The 20192-nt window shown below is 40.8% G+C and overlaps 1 protein-coding gene across 1 annotated transcript in view; it reads left to right on the top strand.

The window, feature by feature from the left end:
- The window catches only part of IMPG1 (interphotoreceptor matrix proteoglycan 1), a 116008-nt gene that overhangs the window by 24621 nt on the left and 71195 nt on the right, over positions 1 to 20192 (top strand). Inside the window, 5 exon segments of the mRNA XM_023754312.1 lie at positions 6185 to 6351; positions 6618 to 6646; positions 10650 to 10714; positions 11308 to 11387; positions 15092 to 15244. Coding sequence (XP_023610080.1) covers positions 6185 to 6351; positions 6618 to 6646; positions 10650 to 10714; positions 11308 to 11387; positions 15092 to 15244 — 494 coding nt within the window.

Raw genomic sequence — 20192 nt, 5'->3', positions numbered from 1 at the left:
TTGATAAGGTTAAGGGGTTTGTTGCTGATTCAGCAAAAACTTCTGAGGCCTGGAAACCTAGAGGCACGTCCAAGTGCAGAGGAGCCACAAGTGAACAGGGGTTACCAAGGTACAATGCAGGGGTGTTAATGGAGTCACAACATAATTACTGTGATTTCCAGCAGAGTTCCAGTGCAGTGTTTACCCCTGCAGAATTCTTACTGTGTCCCTGGGAGTCATTAAGGAGTTCAATTATACCACAGCCATCAGTGGCTGTCCTAGTCATTCACTTGGAAAAATTTCCATGGCTTTTTCTTAAAGGAAAAAAAAGGGATCTTTAGTAGCTGCTATTTAATTCCCCAGGTAGCTCCAAATAATGCAAAGTATCTTGTCTAGCTGAAGCCTAAACTCAGTTCCTCTTACATGTGAAAGCTGAGGCTGTTTACTGATTTCCACCTTGATCTTCCCGGATGTTTGCTTCCATTCCAAAAAGCACAGTCACCCTGATCTATTTCAAGCCCATTGACTAAAGCGAGCTAGTTCACTTCCAGCCTGTGATGTGTTGCACATCATGACCACTGAAAAGCATTTCATGATACTAACATCCCAACATGTTCTTGAGTATTTACATCTGTAATAGGTGCAAGTTTAAACTAATCTGGGGAGTTCTTATTGGGTTTTGGCGGCACAGTATCAAAAACATCAAGCCTTATGTTTCTCACATGTCTCATTTTATGTAGAAGTAGAGAGATATTTGCTTTCTGACAGAAGTCACACCCACAGAGAAACGGCAAGTACTCACTAGATCATAGCAGAAGGAGGACTCTAATCATAGAAAATCAAGTGCACCAGACGAATATTCTGAGATCCTAGCACAGCCCCTCTGCATAGCTCATTCTCACAAAATGCTGTTGATGAACACAAGAGGCAAAGAGTGACATGTGTAAATTATTCATTTTGAATGTGCCTACACTTTGATTTGATAATGATATAGGTAAATTCCATTTTGTTTGTTCAAGTATAAACATATAGTATATGCATCACATTGAATATGAACACAACTATTGCGAACTATTTCATGACACTTCTAATTGTTTATGACATTCACAAATAGGATTCATCACAAGTATAGAAAATACTATTTATTGCTGCATCCAAATTTTTAGCTCTGAACTTTATTATTAGCTCTTTAGTTTTACTAGGCTTTCCTCTTTCATTCTTGCTTCCCTAAATGAATCAAACCACTGTTTTTCTTCCCACGGCAATGACAGTCCATTATCTTTATGGCTGCCCCTGGGTGATATGAAATTTTACTATTCATCAACATGGGTTTCTTAAGTCTAACAAATTCAGTTCATAAACTAGAAATAAGGTCCAGCTACAAAGCAATGTTTCTTTGACAGAGTTACCCACTTACTGTTCTCGTAGCTGCTTTTACAAAATTATCTGTTGACATCCTTCAAACGGGAGAGAAAGCTCCTGCATTCCCCAAATCAAATGGAATATTGAGCTATTTCCTTTCCCAGTGCTTAAAGCAACACAAGTGAAAATGTTTGCAGTAGAATCATAAACATGCTCATCCCAAAGCTCAGACAGAGGCAAGTTTGTTTCTGCTAGTATCCCGGGGAGGGGAGTGGGGGGCTGTGCTCCCACCCACGTAAACTCCCTCTTCTGTGACTGCCTCCCTTCACACCATTTGCCCCATGTCTCTCCCTCTCTTTCCCTTCCTCCATTCTTCTATGTCTCTCCTTCTCCCAACCCCAATATCAAAAGCTAAATCTTTCTTTCACATTAATGTGTGACTTAGAAAAAGATAAAGATGGAGGGAATTCTAGTTCTTGCTACTCCACTGTTGTCCACAGACCAGCAGCCTCACCATCACCAACCAGGTAACTTGCTAGACATTCAGATTCCCAGATCCCACTCCAGACCTACTCTCAGAATCTGCATTTTAATAACATCCCCAGGTAACTCATTTGCACTTTCACATTCTGGAAGCACTGGTCTGAAGATCACCTAGCTAACACCCCCATTATACAGATCAGAAAAGTGAGGGGGCAAACTCAGTCAGGGCCCCCTTTGGTCACGGAGCAGTTAGAGCCCAGCATCCTGACTCCCACTTCAGTGTGTTACCTTTCCATCTAAAGTGTGCCCACTCCTGCGGTGGGCATCTTCACACACCATTGGTCTAACTTCATCCTTCCAAATATAAAGAACTATCTAGGACAGGGATGGCGAACCTTTTGAGCTCGGCGTGTCAGCATTTTGAAAAACCCTTACTTAACTCTGGTGCCGTGTCACATATAGAAATTTTTTGATATTTGCAACCATAGTAAAACAAAGATTTATATTTTTGATATTTATTTTATATATTTAAATACCACTTAACAAAGAAAAATCAACCAAAAAAAATGAGTTCGCGTGTCATAGGTTCGCCATCACTGATCTAGGAACAGGTCTGGCCTCCGAGGCCTGTGTTCCCTGGGGTTCTTCCTACATCTTAGAACAGCCTGGGGAGTGACATGCAGCAGAAAGTTTGAGGCTCTGTGGTCAGATTTCAGGCCGTGGCCAGCCACAGTGGGAAGACTTGGAGGCAAGGCTCTGGATTTCTCCAAAACCCCTGTGGCAATCCTTCCAGTAGGTGCAGAAAAGGCTGGTGCAGAACAGGTAAATCAAGGGAATAGAAAAATCCAACTTTTAGTAGTTTCTAGACTCCTCCCAGACCCAAGATCCTTTGAGGCCTCATGTAAGGATTATTCTTATGCTATCTTGGTAAGGACAAGGGACTTTCCCCAAGGGTCATGGGCTGGAGATCCTGTTCTCCCAATCCCAGAAGGATTCTATGCTTCCTGGTTTGTGTTGCGTTTCCAGGAGGCCAAGAAAATGACATCAGAAGAATCACCAAAAAACCTGCCTCCCAAAAAGAGTCCAAAGAAAAGCTTCTACTCCCTGTTTCATCCTAATATTTTGATCCCTATAAACTACAATGCTCCAGGGAGGGCATTCTTCAAGCAGCTTCAGGCAATTGTACTTTGGGGGGAAAACTCAGAGTCTTTGTGAAAAGTAGGTTTTATGTGTCATTGAGGTGGAAAAAGGGGCAGAGCTAGGAAGATGCAGGCAAAAAAACAAGCCTTAAACTGGACTGAAATAAAAGAAAGACACTCTGCCCCAGCTGGCTTGGCTCAGTAGAGCAGCAGTCTGCAGACTGAAGGGCCGTGGGTTCGATTCTGGTCAAGGACATATGCCTGGGTTGAAGGCTTGATCCCCAGTAGGGGGCGTGCAAGAGGCAGCCAATCAATGATTCTCTGTCATCATTGATGTTTCTATCTCTCCCTTCCTTTCTGAAATCAATAAAAATATATATATTTTTAAAAAGGAACAATCTGAGACCAAAAGCAACACAGGCAAGAGTGTGTTGAACTGGTAAACAGAAGGAATGTCACATTGTGTCTCCCAGATGTTTCACTTGTGGATATTGTTAGTGAAAGTCACTCACTAAGCTCTCAAAGGCAGGGCTATTTTATTTTATGTATTGTATATCTGGCACTGAAATAGGTTTTTGAACCAAACTAACTGGTCTCATTGGGAAAAGATGGAAGGACAAAGTAGCATCCCCCAAAAGAGTGTAAAGTATGTAGGTGAGAAGGATAGCAAGGCAGCTGGTTTGCTTGGACTGGACCCACAACTCTTAGAGTTTGAACAAATGTTGGTTCCTTCTTGCGTGGCACATAGACTCTTAACTGGAGGTGAAGATCAAAAGATTTCACGATGATTGCTATCAGGAAATGCATTAAAACTCTGATCCTTGCCTGGCCGGAGAGAGATCATGTTCACAAACATGGGTTCTCCATTGAGAGATTATTATATTGGTCTCCAGGTCACTACTGCACTTCCCCAAATGTGGAAAACTCAACGCTCATTTGAAGTGGTAGGACTGTACCCACTCCCAGCTTTGTGAGTTCTAGTCCGGTTGCTTCTGATGGCCTGGAATTCTCTTTGTCTCTTAAAACAGAAAGATAAAAGAAAGCCAGACATAGAGTAAGTGGGGTGTGAGGGAGAATGAAGCCCAGGACCATGAGTCTCTAAATTGTTCTTCTCTCACCTGGTTCTTCCCACAACCCCTTTCTCAGCACAGCAGTCAGTTTCTCTAGAAAATCAAGTGATGTCGGCTTCTGCCCCAAAGCCTCCAATTGCTCCCCTTTCCTCTAGAGTAAAAAAATCAACATATTATAATTGCTTATAACAGAAGATATCTATCCAGTGGTTCTCAACGTTCTTAGTGCTGCGACCCTTTAATACAGTTCCTCATGTTGTGGCGACCCCCAACCATAAAATTATTTTCGTTGCTACTTCATAACTGCAATTTTGCTATTTTATGAATCGTAATGTAAATATCTGATATGCTATATGTGTTTTCCGATGGTCACGACCCACAGGTTGAGAACCGCTGATAGTCCCCTAAAATAATTTTTTTAATTTTATGCACATTTTTGCATGCTTTTTAGTTGACTTCTAAAGTTTTTATCTTAAATTTAAATGCTTGGATATGTGTAACTTTTGGTGACTTGTAAAAATTGATATTGAAAACAAAATAAGAATTCGAGCATTCATATGTACCCAGTGGAATCTACCACAGCCCCTCATTACTTTCCATCAAATACTCTAAACAAATACATGAAGGAACTCTTCTTAACAGTAGGAGACATCGCATGGCTCCTTTTTCTGCACACACCCACACTTCCATTCCCACTTCAGAGTTTTATCTCGTTGGAATTTACTGTAAGCTTGAAAACCTGTTATTGGTTGCTCTGAAATATGTCTCGGTAACAAAAAATACATGCATAAATTGAAATATTTTATTCTCTCCTGTTACTTTATGTGTACAAAGAAATTTCTTCTAGATTCAGTTACATTTATGATTACTTTTAATATATAATTTAGCAAAACAAGTAGATACAAATTTCACCAAAAATTTTAAGCAAGTCATTATCAACAGATAGGTCTAAGACCAGACACGGGTTTTGTGGGCACTAATGTTTATAGACACAAAACTAGGAGCAAGGCCCTGGAAGAGGCCAATTTAAGTGAAGGACTCAAGCTTAAGCTGCATTAGCTTCGGCCTCTGGATAGACGCCCCTGCTTTGGTGGTGTCCCTCCATTAGCTCATGCGCCATTACTTACTATTCATATCATGCATTGCTACAATAAGACAGGGCTTCGCATCCATTTTATCCCTATTCTTTTACCCAGTTTCACTTAAATGCTGAGAAAACTTGTTACATAAATAAGTAGATGGGAACAGAGGGAGTTTTGTTCCAGTAATATCCTGACTCTTTAAGTTCCCTTGGCATTATATGCTAACAGACACATCATGAGCTGTCATTGTTATTTTTAATGATCTATCAGATGCTGACTCCATTAGGACTCCTAATGTGTTAAAAGCAAAGAAATGGAAATCACCCTAATTGCAAAAATCCATTCTGACTAAATTCACCTGCTTTCTTAACCTCAAAGCTATGGTTTGTTTCAAATCATGCCTTTGTGTGGCAGCCTAGGGGCACTGGGCCCCAGTAAGATTAGGGATGAATGAATGGGAGAAGATGGTGATCAAAGGGAAAATGAAGAAGGAAAGGTGTGCCCTTAGGCAGACCATTATTAGGAAAGCATGATGGGAAAATTGAGACTAGAAACTAATTCTATTTAAACTGTTTGTGTGCCTGCTCATCCCTTGGAAAACCTTCAAATATAGCCAGTACCTATGCCCAGTTTGATGACTATCTGTGTTCCCCTCTCCACATCTTTCAGTCTTCATCCTCTGTTACTCTCAGCCTTGCTCTGGCCACACTGACCTCCTTGCTGTTCTTTGCATGCTCATAGATTTCTCTAGCCTTGGAGTCTTTTCCCAAACTGCTCAAAGTCACCTTTATAAGGAGGCTTTCTTCAATCACCCTATTTTAAATTGAAGTCTTACACACACACACACACACACACATTCAAATTCTCGATCTTCAAATACCCTATCTCCCTTCTTTTATTTTTCTCCATAGCACATATAGGTGTTCAATAAATAGTTGTTAAATGAATTCATTTCTCTGGGCAATAAGTTAATGTGTCAGCATAAGCCATGCAAAAGCTTTCCACGTTATAAGCCTGTGCTTGGGTGGGGAGAAGGGGATCTTCTACTCCTAATGGCGCTGCATTGCAGTGTGCCAGGAAGCAGTGTGGGAAGCCTATCGGATCTTTCTGGATCGCATCCCCGACACAGGGGAATACCAGGACTGGGTCAGCACCTGCCAGCAGGAGATTTTCTGCCTCTTTGACATTGGGAAAAATTTCAGCAACTCCCAGGAGCACCTGGATCTTCTTCAGCAGGTGAGTCTGAACACTGTATGTTTGGAACGCTGCCCAGATGGCTCCCACACCTCCAGCCCCCACCCTTTTTTGACTCGGTTTCCATGGCAAGGGTTGGTGGAAGATATGCTTGGAAATACCTGACAAGGCCAACAAGAATTTTATTCTTGCAAAATAACAATGTACATGAGGATTGAAGTGAAGTTAAAGGGAAAGGGGGATGAAAATAGATTTTAGCTCTTCAGTTGACATTATCTCTTGGTAAAATTACTTTTCTATTTCTGCAGAGAATAAAACAGAGTAACTTCCCTGAGAGGTAAGTACCCAAAATAGAGTGCTGCATGCTCTTGACTTTTGAAAGCTAACATAATAGAGTGACTCAGCTATTGTATCTTTATGATGTTATGTCAGCCTCTGAAGTCTGTGTAGGTTAGTTTGACATGACAGACTATCTATACTTCTATTGTGCTACACATAAATGAATGTATAAAAGGGAAATGGTTAGATCTTTTTAGACTAAGATATACTAGGTGTACCGGTTAATAATGCAGATTTTTTTCAATAGATGGAGTTACACATATGTTGATATATATGCGATTTGATATGTATGCTATTTTATTGTATTGACAATAAGCTTCAAAGTTCATATTTCAAATTTTCTGAAGGTGTTAACATCATACATATTTTTAGGCTTAAAAATGTTGAATTTCATGCCAAAAAAAAGAACACTATTAACCGGTTAATAATTAATCCACATTTTTAACCGATCAATAGTTAATCCACATTATTAACCGGTCAATAATTAATCCTCATTATTAACCGGTACACTTAGTATGTTTGCACTATTATCAGATAAAAGTATATGATAAGTATCTAATGTGTATTTTCACTTATAAGATATCAAACAATTAAGATAGTATGGTTTTTAGAATTCATGATAAATTATTAGTTACATCAGGAAGATATTTAATACGATCAACAAGCAATCTGAATTTGGAATTCTTGTTTGGTATTCTGTTAAGTGTTAGTGTTTCTCAAACTAAATTACTGAAGCACTGAGCTAAATCCCCAACAAGAACAGAATATCAAATGCGAAAATCAAAATGTAAAAATAAAAAGGAAAAGTATATTAGATAAAATGATTAAAGAAAAGAGATGTCATTGCCAATTATAACCTCACAAATTACACATATTTTATAACAGAAGTCTAAGTATGAAGACAATGATACTACAAAGAGAGGCTGTATGGATTCCTGACAATTCTCTATAATGCTTTTCACATTTGTTCCTTCATTTCTATTCCCTTTGCCAACCATCTGGTCCAGGACTTTATTGATTTACACTGTGAAAAATGTCAAATCTGATCTCCCTAACAGCTATTGCTGGCTCTAACCTCTTCCCTACCTTAACTTTTATAACTGCTGAGGACTAATATGTCTGAAATATTCCTTTTCCTACATTGAGTCCTGTTCAATGGCTTTCAAAAGATTCCCACATCTTTACTTTTGCCCTTCTAAATACCCACTCCCCGCACTTCCTCACCCACCCTGTGCAGAAGTCTGAGCAGGGACTGAGTCCCTGGCATCCCGTGCCCTCTGACTGCTGGATTGGGCCAGCCAGTGGGGAACAGAATATCAGGAGGGGGAAGAATGGAATGAGGTGAGCAAATCTGTCACCTTCTCTCACCCCAACTTGCAAAGTCTTTGAGGGCTACTGGTCTCCTTCCGCTTCAGCTCAGTTCCTGTCGGACACCCCTCGCCACAGCCTTCTCTGTCTCTAGTTTGTGGTACCTGTTCCATCCTCTCACCCCTCCTGGCCAGAGTGCTCTAGCACCCACTGTTACCAGCCCCGGGGTTCTGCACCCTCACTTGTGGTTGCTCTTTGACTCGTCCACAGTTTAGCAAGTAATCCCTTTATTAAATTTTTCTCAGAGTCTGAGTGAGACCTCTGTTAGCTGCCAGGACCTTCAGTGAGGCAGAGTCCAAACTAACTAACTAGGCCCTTCAGGACCTGACCTTTCCAACTTTGCCTTTCATTTCCCATGATCCCACCACTGCCACTGTGCCCTTCCCCAGGGCACACAGACCACACCCTCCTCCTCCCAGACTCTGACCCCAGGCCCTGTATCTTGGCTGGAAGAACCTGCCTTCCCCATTCCATCTCTCCAAACCCTGCTCCCCTTCCAAGCTCCCAGGGCAGTCCCACCTCCCCAGGATGTCTTCATCTGCAGTAATTTCCCCGTGCTTGGAATTATGTGTTCTGTTTGTCGTTTGCATTATTACTTAGCATCTCCTTGCTTTACCCTGTTTCCCTGTGAGAGTGTAAACATCTCCAGGGCAGAAACTGTTTTATATTTCTCTACCAACTGCTACAGAACTGAGCAAAGTCCTCATATATTTATAATATATAATAGACCTCAATATGTCTATCTTGCTACACTTTTTTATGAAGTTTTGAAAGTTATTGCCAGAAGCAAGAAGGTGACTTAGGAAAATATTAGTACTATTGTTCACAAGACACAAAGATATTGGCTCCTCTGATTTAAATATAGAATAATACTTACTGACTCCTACATTTCCCAAAAAGAAAGCAGAGGCCATTCCTAAGAAAAAAATTCAACAGAATGTAGCAAGACTCTATAGAAAAACATTTTAAATTATAGGAAACAATTATTCAAGCCAGAATTAGAAAAGAAATAGAATCATTCCATCTATTCCTGTGCCTGCCAGCATTGCTAGGGAAAAAGAAGGAAGAGGTAAACATTTTACATTACCTGTGGTTACCAAGTTGTTGTTTAAAAGAAAAAAAAGAAAGAAAGAAGGACAGAAGCAGCTCTTTTACTTCCAACATTTCCAAAAAAACAAAACAGAAAAATTTCTCACCTGACTAGTCCATCAATCTGCCAGTTTCAAATGACATTAAAATAATGAAGAACCCAGCAGCCTGGCTTGCCAAATTGTAGATCCTCCGTGATGGTCTAGATTGCCAGTGTAGTGGCAGAATCACACCTGCACAAAGTAGGCTGTTGACTTGTAGCTCGTGCAATAGCCAGCATTTCACTAACTACTCTTCTTGGTTATTTTCTTTTGTACAATAAGGTAAAACAAGGATGCCAAAGTTATGACACAAGGAAGGAGACCTTGCTTTAAAGAAAGATCTATAAAATAAAAAAGAAAGAAACTTATCTAAATTTACAAATGCTATAATGATATTATGAGAGCTTACTAAGTATTACCTCCATAAAAACTATTAAACACATAGCCTAATACCAGAAAAAGCAAACAAGAATAGCTAATTCCAAATTCCACTATAAAGTCTGAGTTTAATTTAGCCTATGTGCACCAATATAGTCATCCATGTTTACAACTGACATCCATTATGATTGGTTAGAGCCCGGGCCAGGTTGATTGATATATTTTGTACATTACCCCTATTAGCACTTTGGCAGAATTGAATGTGGCAGAAATAAGTCCCATTGGCTATGTGTCCAATCTGTATGAATTTAAAACAACAGAGCAACTAGCCATTCCCTTTGGTTTTTCATCATCATGAGCCACAGAAAATTGAATCAAATATATTGGTCAACCATGACTATATTATACAAACAGACACAATCCTTTGAGACTTAATAGCTTATAGTAACACATCTTATAGTAAGTTTCAAAAGATATCACTACTGCTATTCCTTTCTAAATAAAGCTTACATTACATGCAGACAACTCTATAACCATGGCCTTGGATCTGCCCTTATAATATGTTCTGCATTGCCACTCCATGGCACTGTCAACCTACCCACAATGCATGCAATGGTTATGTTCAGAATAGAGATTTAATACAACTGCATTATCCAGAACTCTCTAGCTATCCCATTACTGTAGCCACAAGTTACTTTATTGGTTAAACTTACTGACTCTCTGCATTTGTAGGTTTGAAAGTCTGAGATTTTAGCAAGAATATTTCAGTCATGGATCAAGTCATCAATTATCTTTGATGTCAAGGGCACAGTTTAAGCAGAAAGGACTATAAAACATCAGGCCCCCAAACCATCTTTGCTATCAGGGACAAGATCCCTAGGACCACGAAAAGCCAACAGGCTTATGAAAAGCCCCGCAGTCAAACAACCATTTGGGGAGGGTTGTTTGAATTTTTCTTCAATTAAAATATATTAGAAGATTACTTCTGCAATGAAAAAATAAATAAACCAGTTTTAAAGTATACTTTTTCTCTAATTTTTAGGTTTATTCAATATAGACGAATTTAAATGCATTCCCCCTATTGTCATGCTCCTTTTTACCACGTCTTCTCTATTTTGCTAACAGAAAAGATGAAATATCCACAGACGAGATATTAGGAGAGCCTGGTAAAACCCCTGTGTTTTCAACAGGTAAGCTTAGGTCTTATTCCATCTGCTACTGAACCTTAATTCAAATCATCAGGAAAGCATGCTATTTGAAAAGCAATCCTTAATTGAAGTTGACAAAATTTGTAATGTACTTTCTCAAAACTAGCTTGTATGTCTAACCTTATAAAGTAATTTAAACTTATTTTATGAAACTTGAAAAATCTAGAAAAGAACAAAAACAAAACCAAATTGTCTATTATTCTACAACTTAGAGGCAGTAATTACCAATACTTTCCAACAAACAAATTCAGGATAAACCTCTGTCCATGCGTCCTTTATATAGTCACCAAAAGAAAAATTAACCAGGTCTCCTTAGGCAGAACCATTTAACTGAAACATATCTGAGAGAGCACCAAACTTGGTCCTAGAAAGGAAGACGAGTTGGGCGGAATAGTATTAGTTATATTTTGCTCAAGAACATATTTATGTGATCTTAAAATAAAAATGAGCTCAGCATGGATCTAACATATTTAAATTCCAGAGTGACAGAAAAAGCATGTGAAATGTTTTACCTTGTTCTAATGTCAACTCCTCCAGTCTCATTTTTGTGCCTGCTGTTTTTTAAATTCCCACAGATGTTGCCGATGTCTCACTCAGGCCCTTCCCTCTCACTCCTGAGGACACACTCCTCAATGACACCAAGATGCCTACAACAGTAAGAAGTTCTGAGAGTCAATCCAGCTCCTCACAGGCCTTTTTTGTCTTAGCAAAGTGGACTGACCATTCAGTATTATTAGTACTGCATTTTTATCACTTTAGTGAAGATGTTCTATTCAGTTTGCTCACTTCTTCCTAGGGACTGAGGAGTAAAATACATTGAAAACTAGGGGCAAGGTGTAAGGAAGTGCAAAAAGCAACATAATTATAAATTCCAGGAAGGCAGGGGCTCTTTTCCCAGTGCCTAACAGAGCATTATATACAGCAGGTGCTCACCAAGCTTTAGAATGAATGAATGAATGAATGAATGAGTCTTCCAATCAATCAGGTTCTTTCTCCACTGAAGTGTAATCTCCTGCTGACAACAAAGGTAGAAGTTTTGTGCTTAGTCATGTCCAGCAGGAAAAGGTGATATAAATATCAAAACGATCGAAATCCTTCATGTTAAATGGGGGAAAATAAAACCAGTGTTCGCAGGTAAAGAGGAGCACTGGCAACTGCTCTGTTTGAATCAAAAAAGCATGCAGGAGGAGAGAATTGTTACAGAATTTAATGTTGGTTATCAAAAAAAGGGGGGGCATCTTTAACCTTCCCAAAGGCTTTGATCCAGACACTCAGGGCTGAAGCAGGAAACAGTGGTGGAGTTGTGGCAACACAAGGTAGGCAGCAGATCCTCTCAGCCTTACAGGGCCACTGCGACCAGTTCCACCAGCCCCTGTGGCCTGTGAGACTTCTCTAGCCCTTTCTTCTTCCAGATGGTGTGGGCAGGAAGTTCAGTCTCGCCAGCTCGACATGAAAATTCAGGGATGAGAATCCTGCTGGCCACTCTCTCCCTGGCCTTTAGGACAGATGGCCACAGATTTGGTGGGAGTATGGTTATGTACAAAGAATAAAAGGATTTTATTCTCAAAAATGCTCTTCCATCAACAGTGAAAAGTGCTGTTGAAAAAAATTATTGAGATTAAATATATTCATTGTAAAATTTATAAGATAACTACAGTTTGCCTTCTCTTTTCTCCCATTACCTGTGTTCCACCTTCTTTAAAATTTAATATACGTCCCTTATTCTGCAGTAAATATCTCCTGAATATTTTATTTCACACTCATCGCATCCTCCTCTTAACGTCCTTTTTACCAACTGCATCTATTACTTATTCTTTCATTCAGCAAATATTTAACTAAAATTCCTACCTTTAGGAAATTTATAATGCATATAAGTACAACAAAATAGTCTAAGTACAATGATTGAAGATGACAGATGTATAGACTGGTACTAATCATAGGCTGGGACAGGTTGCAAAGGACCTGACCCCAAATCATGAATATTTACTGAGACTTTTATTCATAAATGACCTCATGTGTGTGTTTTTGATTTGGGAGAATCCATGAAGTGTGAGAATCATGCTGGACTCAAGGAGATTATATGTGGGATGACAAGATTAGCACAGGGGTGGGGAACCTTTATTCTGCCAAGGGCCATTTTGATATTTATAACATTATTCACTTAATATAATTCACTTAATATAAATTTATGCTGCTATGAAAGAAAAGCTCCTAGATTTATTAAATTTTGAGTCCTGCCTGCGGTTGCCTTGGCAGTCCCAGACCAGATGACTTTCCAGGCCTTACATTCCCACCCCTGCTCCAGGTGAATACATCATAGGTACCCAATGAGTAATTCAGATGTTGTTCGCTGTTCTAGAAGGTCAGAGGAAAGGCAAAGTTTTCTGACCTAGATGGCCAGAGGGGATAGTTCTTTTAATGGACTATAAGACTAGGAGATATCAGTAAGAAGTAAAAAAGAATGTGTATATGAAGTAAAGTGTGTGTGTGTGTGTGTGCGCACTGTTGCTGGAGGGGGTCATGTGGAGCAGTGAGGAGGGTCTTCAGTCAGGAGACTGCACAGCAGTGTAGTCCTCAGCAAGAGTGAATGGAGCTTCCTGCATTGGGCAGGGAGAAGTGAGACAGACCAAAGCTGTTCAAGTAGATTGGCATCAGATGGTGGCGAGTCAAATGTCAGGAAAAACAGTTTGGGTTTTATCCCATAGGTAATTAGGACGTCACTGAGGGTGCTGGGTGAGAGGCATAAAACATTAATAAATGGTTGAAGGTAAGTTACAAAACTTCTCACTAATACGTCTAAAGGATTTACTGAAATGTCTCTTGTGAACTTCCTATCTGCCTAATGGAATGGTAAGCTTCTAGAGCAGTGGTTCTCAACCTTCCTAATGCCACGACCCTTTAATACAGTTCCTCATGTTGTGGTGACCCCCAACCATAAAATTATTTCCGTTGCTACTTCATAACTGTAATTTTGCTACTGTTATGAATCGTAATGTAAATATCTGATATGCAGGATGTATTTTCATTGTTACAAATTGAACATAAAGCATAGTGATTAATCACAAAAACAATATGTAATTATATATGTGTTTTCCGATGGTCTTAGGCGACCCCTGTGAAAGGGTCGTTTGACCCCCAAAGGGGTCGCGACCCACAGATTGAGAACCACTGTTCTAGAGGATAACACCATAAGCCATATTTTTTCCAAGGTCCTAGCACTGTGCTACACCCACACAGATGCTCAGTGTCATTTGAATGATTAAATGAGCAAGTGGATGGATGGATGGATGGATGGAAACCTTCCCATTAAACAAATACCAGTAGCCTGGTAGGTGTAAATACACATCCTCCGCGTGTCCTATTAAAGTGAGAGGCTGTTCTGCTGTTCACTGCCCGTGGAAGAAGGAGTCTGTGATAAGAAATGAGGCGAAGCTACATCACCACCACCCAGATGAGTTTTGCCTCTCATGGCATTTTCCATTGGTTGTGCCTGTCTCTCGGCTTCCACAACTCTACTATCACTATAAGAAACTGTACGTTACCAGAGACAGTTGGTTTTCCACAGACACATTTTTTACTCTTGGGAGGAAGCTGTGCAGATCTCAGGATTGTGTGGGTACCCAAGACTGGAAATCTGTTCAACCCCAAGTTTGAAACACAGCTCCAGGTTTATTCTGTGCCCTGGGAGCCCACGTGAGTGGAGAACAATGAGAGACTCCTGCTTGTTCTCAAACCAAAGGACAAAAAGGATGAACCCTGGCCCTTTGTGATCCTCAGAACAGCACTGCTATTCTCAGCCACATGCTTTCAAAGGTGGCCCAAATATGCCATTTTCTCTGAGAGAGATTTCACACCCTCCCTTGACTTGACAGTGCTTTCTAACCAGTTTCAGTATGAAATTTAAGCACAAAGAGTCTTATTAAACCAGTCTAGACTCTTCTCTAAAAAGGGTTATATTAAATAATACCAGCGTCCATAGGTTATTTTGTATAATCCAATCCTTATCAAAGCGTGTTTATAAAGTTACAAAAGTGTGTGGCACAATCCTACTGATGTTCCAGCAAAATATATGAATTGTGTGTGTGTGTGTGTGTGTGTGAGTGTGTGTGTGTGTGAATGCTTTCATGAAGAGCACAGTCATAAAATGACTATGTTCTCAAAGATTCTAAGTAGTTCATTCTTTGGAGCTTTGGTGCTTTGTCTCTCAGTGAAATTCACAGGCCACTTCTAGTTAATAGGACTTTCATTCTAAAAATACTAGAGCCTTCATAATCCAATTCTTGAGACAAAATCAATATATGTTGCATAATATTACCATTTGCTTGTGATGTATATTAATAGAAGACCTTTTTAACTTAGGAAAGAGAAATGGAATCCTCTGAGGTGTCCGAGGGCCCACCGGAGCAGAGGGTGGGGCTGAGCATCTCCCTGGCAAACCAGAAGTTCAAGGCGGAGCTCGCTGATGCCCACTCCCCATATTACCAGGAGCTGGCAGCAAAGTCTCAACTCCAGGTGAGTGAACCACAGCACAAGTCTAGACTCAGAATCTGGGAGCCAACAGGAAACAAACGTTTTTGGTTAATAATTCCACCTTCTTGTGATCAGGCATGCATTTTTAACCATTACAAAATAAACAAATACACCGAAAGCTGCAATGGGTCTCAACATGTTAGGAAAAAGTGGCTCTCCAGGGAAGTTTTCCATTCCAGCTTTTCCACTTTACAAGTCGGTTACATTTAGATTTTCTTCACATAGTAATAGGTTGTAAATCGCATTTAGCTGAAAGCCACTGAGCAGATATTCTAGATGTCTAAAATGTTCGTGTGGACACCAGCTAGGGAACATGCTGGGGTGAAATATGAATTTTGAATCCATACTACCTTGTCTTCCATAATATTTCCACTTTTGCCGTCTGATGCAGCTTAAAGCCATGGCATTTTTCATGGGTGACAGGCAGAAGGCAGTTATGTCATCCATGACATCCAGCACTAAACTAAGGACCTGCCCCAAGATGTCTCTTCCATCTCTGACCATCATCCTATCTGCCTATCCCTGATCAAATTAAACGGCTCTTCATTCCCTGCAGGAGAATCCAAACTACTCTGCTGAACATGGCAGCTGAATATCATAAGACACTGCCTTTCTTCCCAGCCTCATCTTAACACCAGTTCCTTACCATCCCCCTCCTTTGCACTCTGCTTTCTCACTGTTAGTCTTTATAAGTAATGCCTCCTCCATCTGGAATGCCCTTCCCTGAGATTCATTTTGCAAACATCGTGAAAATTCTCTCTACCCATTCTGGGTTCACTCCTCTGGGCTAACGCCTGGGGCCCACTGTTGTCATAACACTATTACTCTGTCTTGAGATTGTTTGTTTATATGTCTATGACCTCTGTTGTCTCCATTCCTCCCTCCTTGCCCTCCCACCACCCTCACTAACACCAGGCTATGAGCTTCCCCTTAAGGGCAGAAACTGTTGCTTTCATCTCTGAAGCCTTACCTCCTAAGACAGAGCTTAGGATGCAGTGACTACTCAGTACCTGTTTGTAGAAATTCAACTGAAAATAGAAGCATCCATGAGATTACAGAACTGTGAACTATGTTTATGGACAGCCCAAGCAACTTATTGAGCAAGGTCAGGGAACAAACAGGCCCCTACTTCTCATACTCCAGTGCTTACCCCCTGTCAACTGGAGAGGAGCTAAGAGAAAAACATTCGTAACCTCCAACCTCTCCCAGCATCAGCATAGTCAATAAAATGTAGAACATCATTTCTACAAACTTCAAAGAGAAAGCATCAGCATGGGGTATTTACGAACCAGAAAAGTACTTAGACATGGACTATTAGATAGAATGCATTTTTAAAATAGTTTGTTATCTTCTATTTGCTCTTTGAAATATTCTCTTCAGCAAATCCTTAGCATAGTCAGGGTAATGTCAGAATTGGATAATTGGCCATAGACTGTCTTCACTTCACCTGTGAATTTTCTAAGCACCTAAAACAGCCGTGGGCAAACTACGGCCCACGGGCCGAAATGAATAAAACTAAAAAAAAAGACCGTACCCTTTTATGTAATGGTGTTTACTTTGAATTTATATTAGTTCACACAAACACTCCATCCATGCTATTGTTCCGGCCCTCCGGTCCAGTTTAAGAACCTATTGTGGCCCTCGAGTCAGAAAGTTTGCCCACCCCTGACCTAAAACTACCTGGTGTGGAGTAATACAATTAAATTATAATTTTTTAAAGATCTTAGTTGTAGTCTTGTTTCTGCCAAGAAATAGCCATAAAGATTTGGGGATCACTTCCCTGACCTTAGATTCCTCATTTAGAAATTAAAAATGACCTCAAAGTCCCTTTCCAAATCTACTTCTATGTAGAGAAATAATACCACTGTACTGGTCTTAATGTTTTATATGTATTAACTCATTTCATTTTCACACAAATCTATAAGTTAAGTGATATTATTTCTATTCTTTTTACAAGTCAGGATACTGAGGCAAGAGGAAATTAACAAAATGCTCAACAATGTCATACTAGTAACTGGCAGAGCCAAGACTCAAACTCAGGCAGCCTGGCACCAGAACCCCTGCTCTTAGCCACTATGCTCTAATTCCTATTTTTCCCAAATACACATATTTATGGGGAGAGGATTTTGTATCATTATCAAATAAACATGCCCTCCTAGCCTCTGAAATATTCATTAGTCAAAGAAGAGTATATCTCACTTGGCCTGGTTGCAGAGACCTGCTGGTTCCATTGCACGGTCTCTGGCTTCTCTCAGATGGACCCCCTCTGCTTCGAGCATCTGTTCCCCTCCCAGGCCCCTGGGTAGTCTGGCCACCTCAAAGCCAGCCATCACATAACCAACCAGCCTCACCACAGCCCAGCACTTGCATTAGCACAGTCATTTGGACCTAATCGGGAATTAATGGGCAGTGCTTTGCAGTAATTTAATTTCCACAATAAACTTAATGAGCAATTTAATACAGATGTCAAAAGGAATGCGTGGTTGTTGTCTGAATGCTTTCTCCTGTGCAAACATTCAGGAGAGCTCCACACAGCTGCCTTTTTATAGCCCCGTTAACGTACATTCCGGCGGAATCCGGGAGGCCCCTGTGCATTTAGTGTTATTAATAAGGTCAACTGGACACTTAATTAGTAATTTAGTGGTTAGTGCTCCATGATTGGAAGGTTCCCAGAAGATTATTTACCAGAATTAACTGAAGGCCTTTGTCATCTCCTCCCTAGACGCCTCCCGCACCCTCCTAAGCAAAGCTGCTTCTGAATCCATCAGAGGCAGGTTCACAAAGAGGACACAGGCACAGGCAATAACCCCCCCCCCCACTGGAGCCTCTGCCGTGAGCGCCCAGGAGGGGAGGACAGCTCTCCTGGCCATGCACCCTACTGCCTAAGCTAATAGCTGTGGGATTCCACGGGAGCCGTTCTGTGCTTGATTGATTGTATCTGCATGCATCACAGCATCTCTGGTATCCTGGACGAGAAAGAGAGATGAGTTGGGGTCTGAATCTTCTGCTCCCGAAACTATAGCTCATTCTTCAACATCCAGTCCTAGGTGGGGTAACTGGGATGGCATGACCAACTTTGTGGCTCAAAACTATTTGTCCAGGAGCAGACTTGAAGCATGGACACAGCTCTCTTCCACCTGCCCCATTATAAAGACCAGCTCTGCAGAACCCAATCTCCTAGCTAGCTCATGGTGGGGTAGGAGTGACACCACAGAAACTTATTCCAGGCCCCCTGTCGCTGACCGCTATAGGGACCCTCTTCCTGTCCTTCCCCGCACTGAGTCTTTCTAAAACAACTACTGAAGGCTTACTCTGCCCCTGCCAGCCTCTGTGCTGTGTGGCCCTGGAGGAAGTCAAAGATACCGGGGCAATCAAGGAGCTAGTAACCAGTAGGAGACTAGTAAATAGACAAAATATCGCTGCCTCTCTCCCCACTGTGTGTCAGGTACATGTTAGTTATTCCTTACAGCAGCCTGATGATATAGGTGTTATTACCTCATTTCGGTTAAGGGAACCAAGATTCAAAAAATTAACTAATAAACTCAAGGTCATACAACTAGAAAGTTGAGAACCAATATCTGAACTCAAGCTTATACATTTATCTCCTCATCACTCAAGCTTATTCATTTATCTTCCTCACTGTCGTTGCTACACACAAAGTATTTTTAAATTGATGCAAGAAAATATGACTAAGAAGATAAATCTGCTGAGAAAAAAAATCCATGATACATTCCAAAGCCCAATGTAAGTGATTTGGGGATTATCTGTGCATCACCGCTCTAGTCCTTGGCATAGATAATGAGGATTTGGCAGTAATTTTAGATACGGTGACAATGCAGTGGCATGTTGGTGAGTTTAGAGCAGAAAAGATGCATTCAACTCAATTAAACAAAATGTGCTGAGTCCCTACTATGTGGATGACAATCTGATAGGCACTGGGAAGGAGAGAGATAAAGAGGAATAAGACATGATCCCTGAGCCCAAGGAGTATAATCTCTGTGAGGGACACACATGCACCTTCCGGGCAGTTTAATGGAAAATAAAATAATATGTCCTAGAGTGGCAGGGAGAAGAAATAACCGAACCTGACTTTAGGGCCCTATACATACTTTTCAATAGAAAAGATATTGAAGCTGGCCTTGAAAGATGGGTCGGGGGAGAGGGGTGGTCAATGAACAGAAGGTGGAAGATGCACCGTGGTCTAAAAAGAAAAAAATGTATAGATGTCTGGAAGAAGTACACAGTGTATTTGGGGAGGGACAGTGGTGAATTTAATGTGACTAGAGGAGACAATATTGGCCAAGGGGGTAAATGGCAGAAAGTGCAAATGGTAAGGTACCTGGGGAGAGAGGGTAAACTGTGAAGGGCCTTAAATGCCATTCTGAAGTATTACTAGTAGATCTTAGTCAATGGGCCGTGCAGCCCATCAAGAGATTTTGAGTGAAGAGTGACAGATATGGAATGATCAACTTGGAAAAATATTGTAGTCAAAAAGACATCTCCCCATTTTCCCCCACCCCAACTCAGAGAGAGAGAGAGAGAGAGAAGAAGAAGAAGAAGAAGAAGAAGAAGAAGAAGAAGAAGAAGAAGAAGAAGAAGAAGAAGAAGATTTCTCTTCCCTTCCCCCCACACACCCAGAAAACCATTTTGGTAATACAGAAAGGGCATTAGGGAGGGGCATGGGAATAAGAAGAATATGATGGAAACAAAAGGCATGTAGGATTCAAACAAACAGGCGAGGTGACTGGATGTGAGGGGCACAGAGGAGAGGTATCGGGATGCTGGGCTCTCTGGCATGGAAGGTGAAGGGTGTTCACAATCCTGACTGAGACAGAGCAGCCAGGAGGAAAGGCAGACTTGGAGGAAGAGAATTACCCAGGTTTGCGACTGTAATTAATGACAAAGGTTGGGATATTCATGTGGAGAACTC

Source organism: Myotis lucifugus, unplaced genomic scaffold, assembly GCF_000147115.1.
Source record: "Myotis lucifugus unplaced genomic scaffold, Myoluc2.0 scaffold_59, whole genome shotgun sequence".
Taxonomy (NCBI): Eukaryota; Metazoa; Chordata; class Mammalia; order Chiroptera; family Vespertilionidae; genus Myotis; species Myotis lucifugus.
This window is presented reverse-complemented; position numbering and strand designations above follow the sequence as displayed.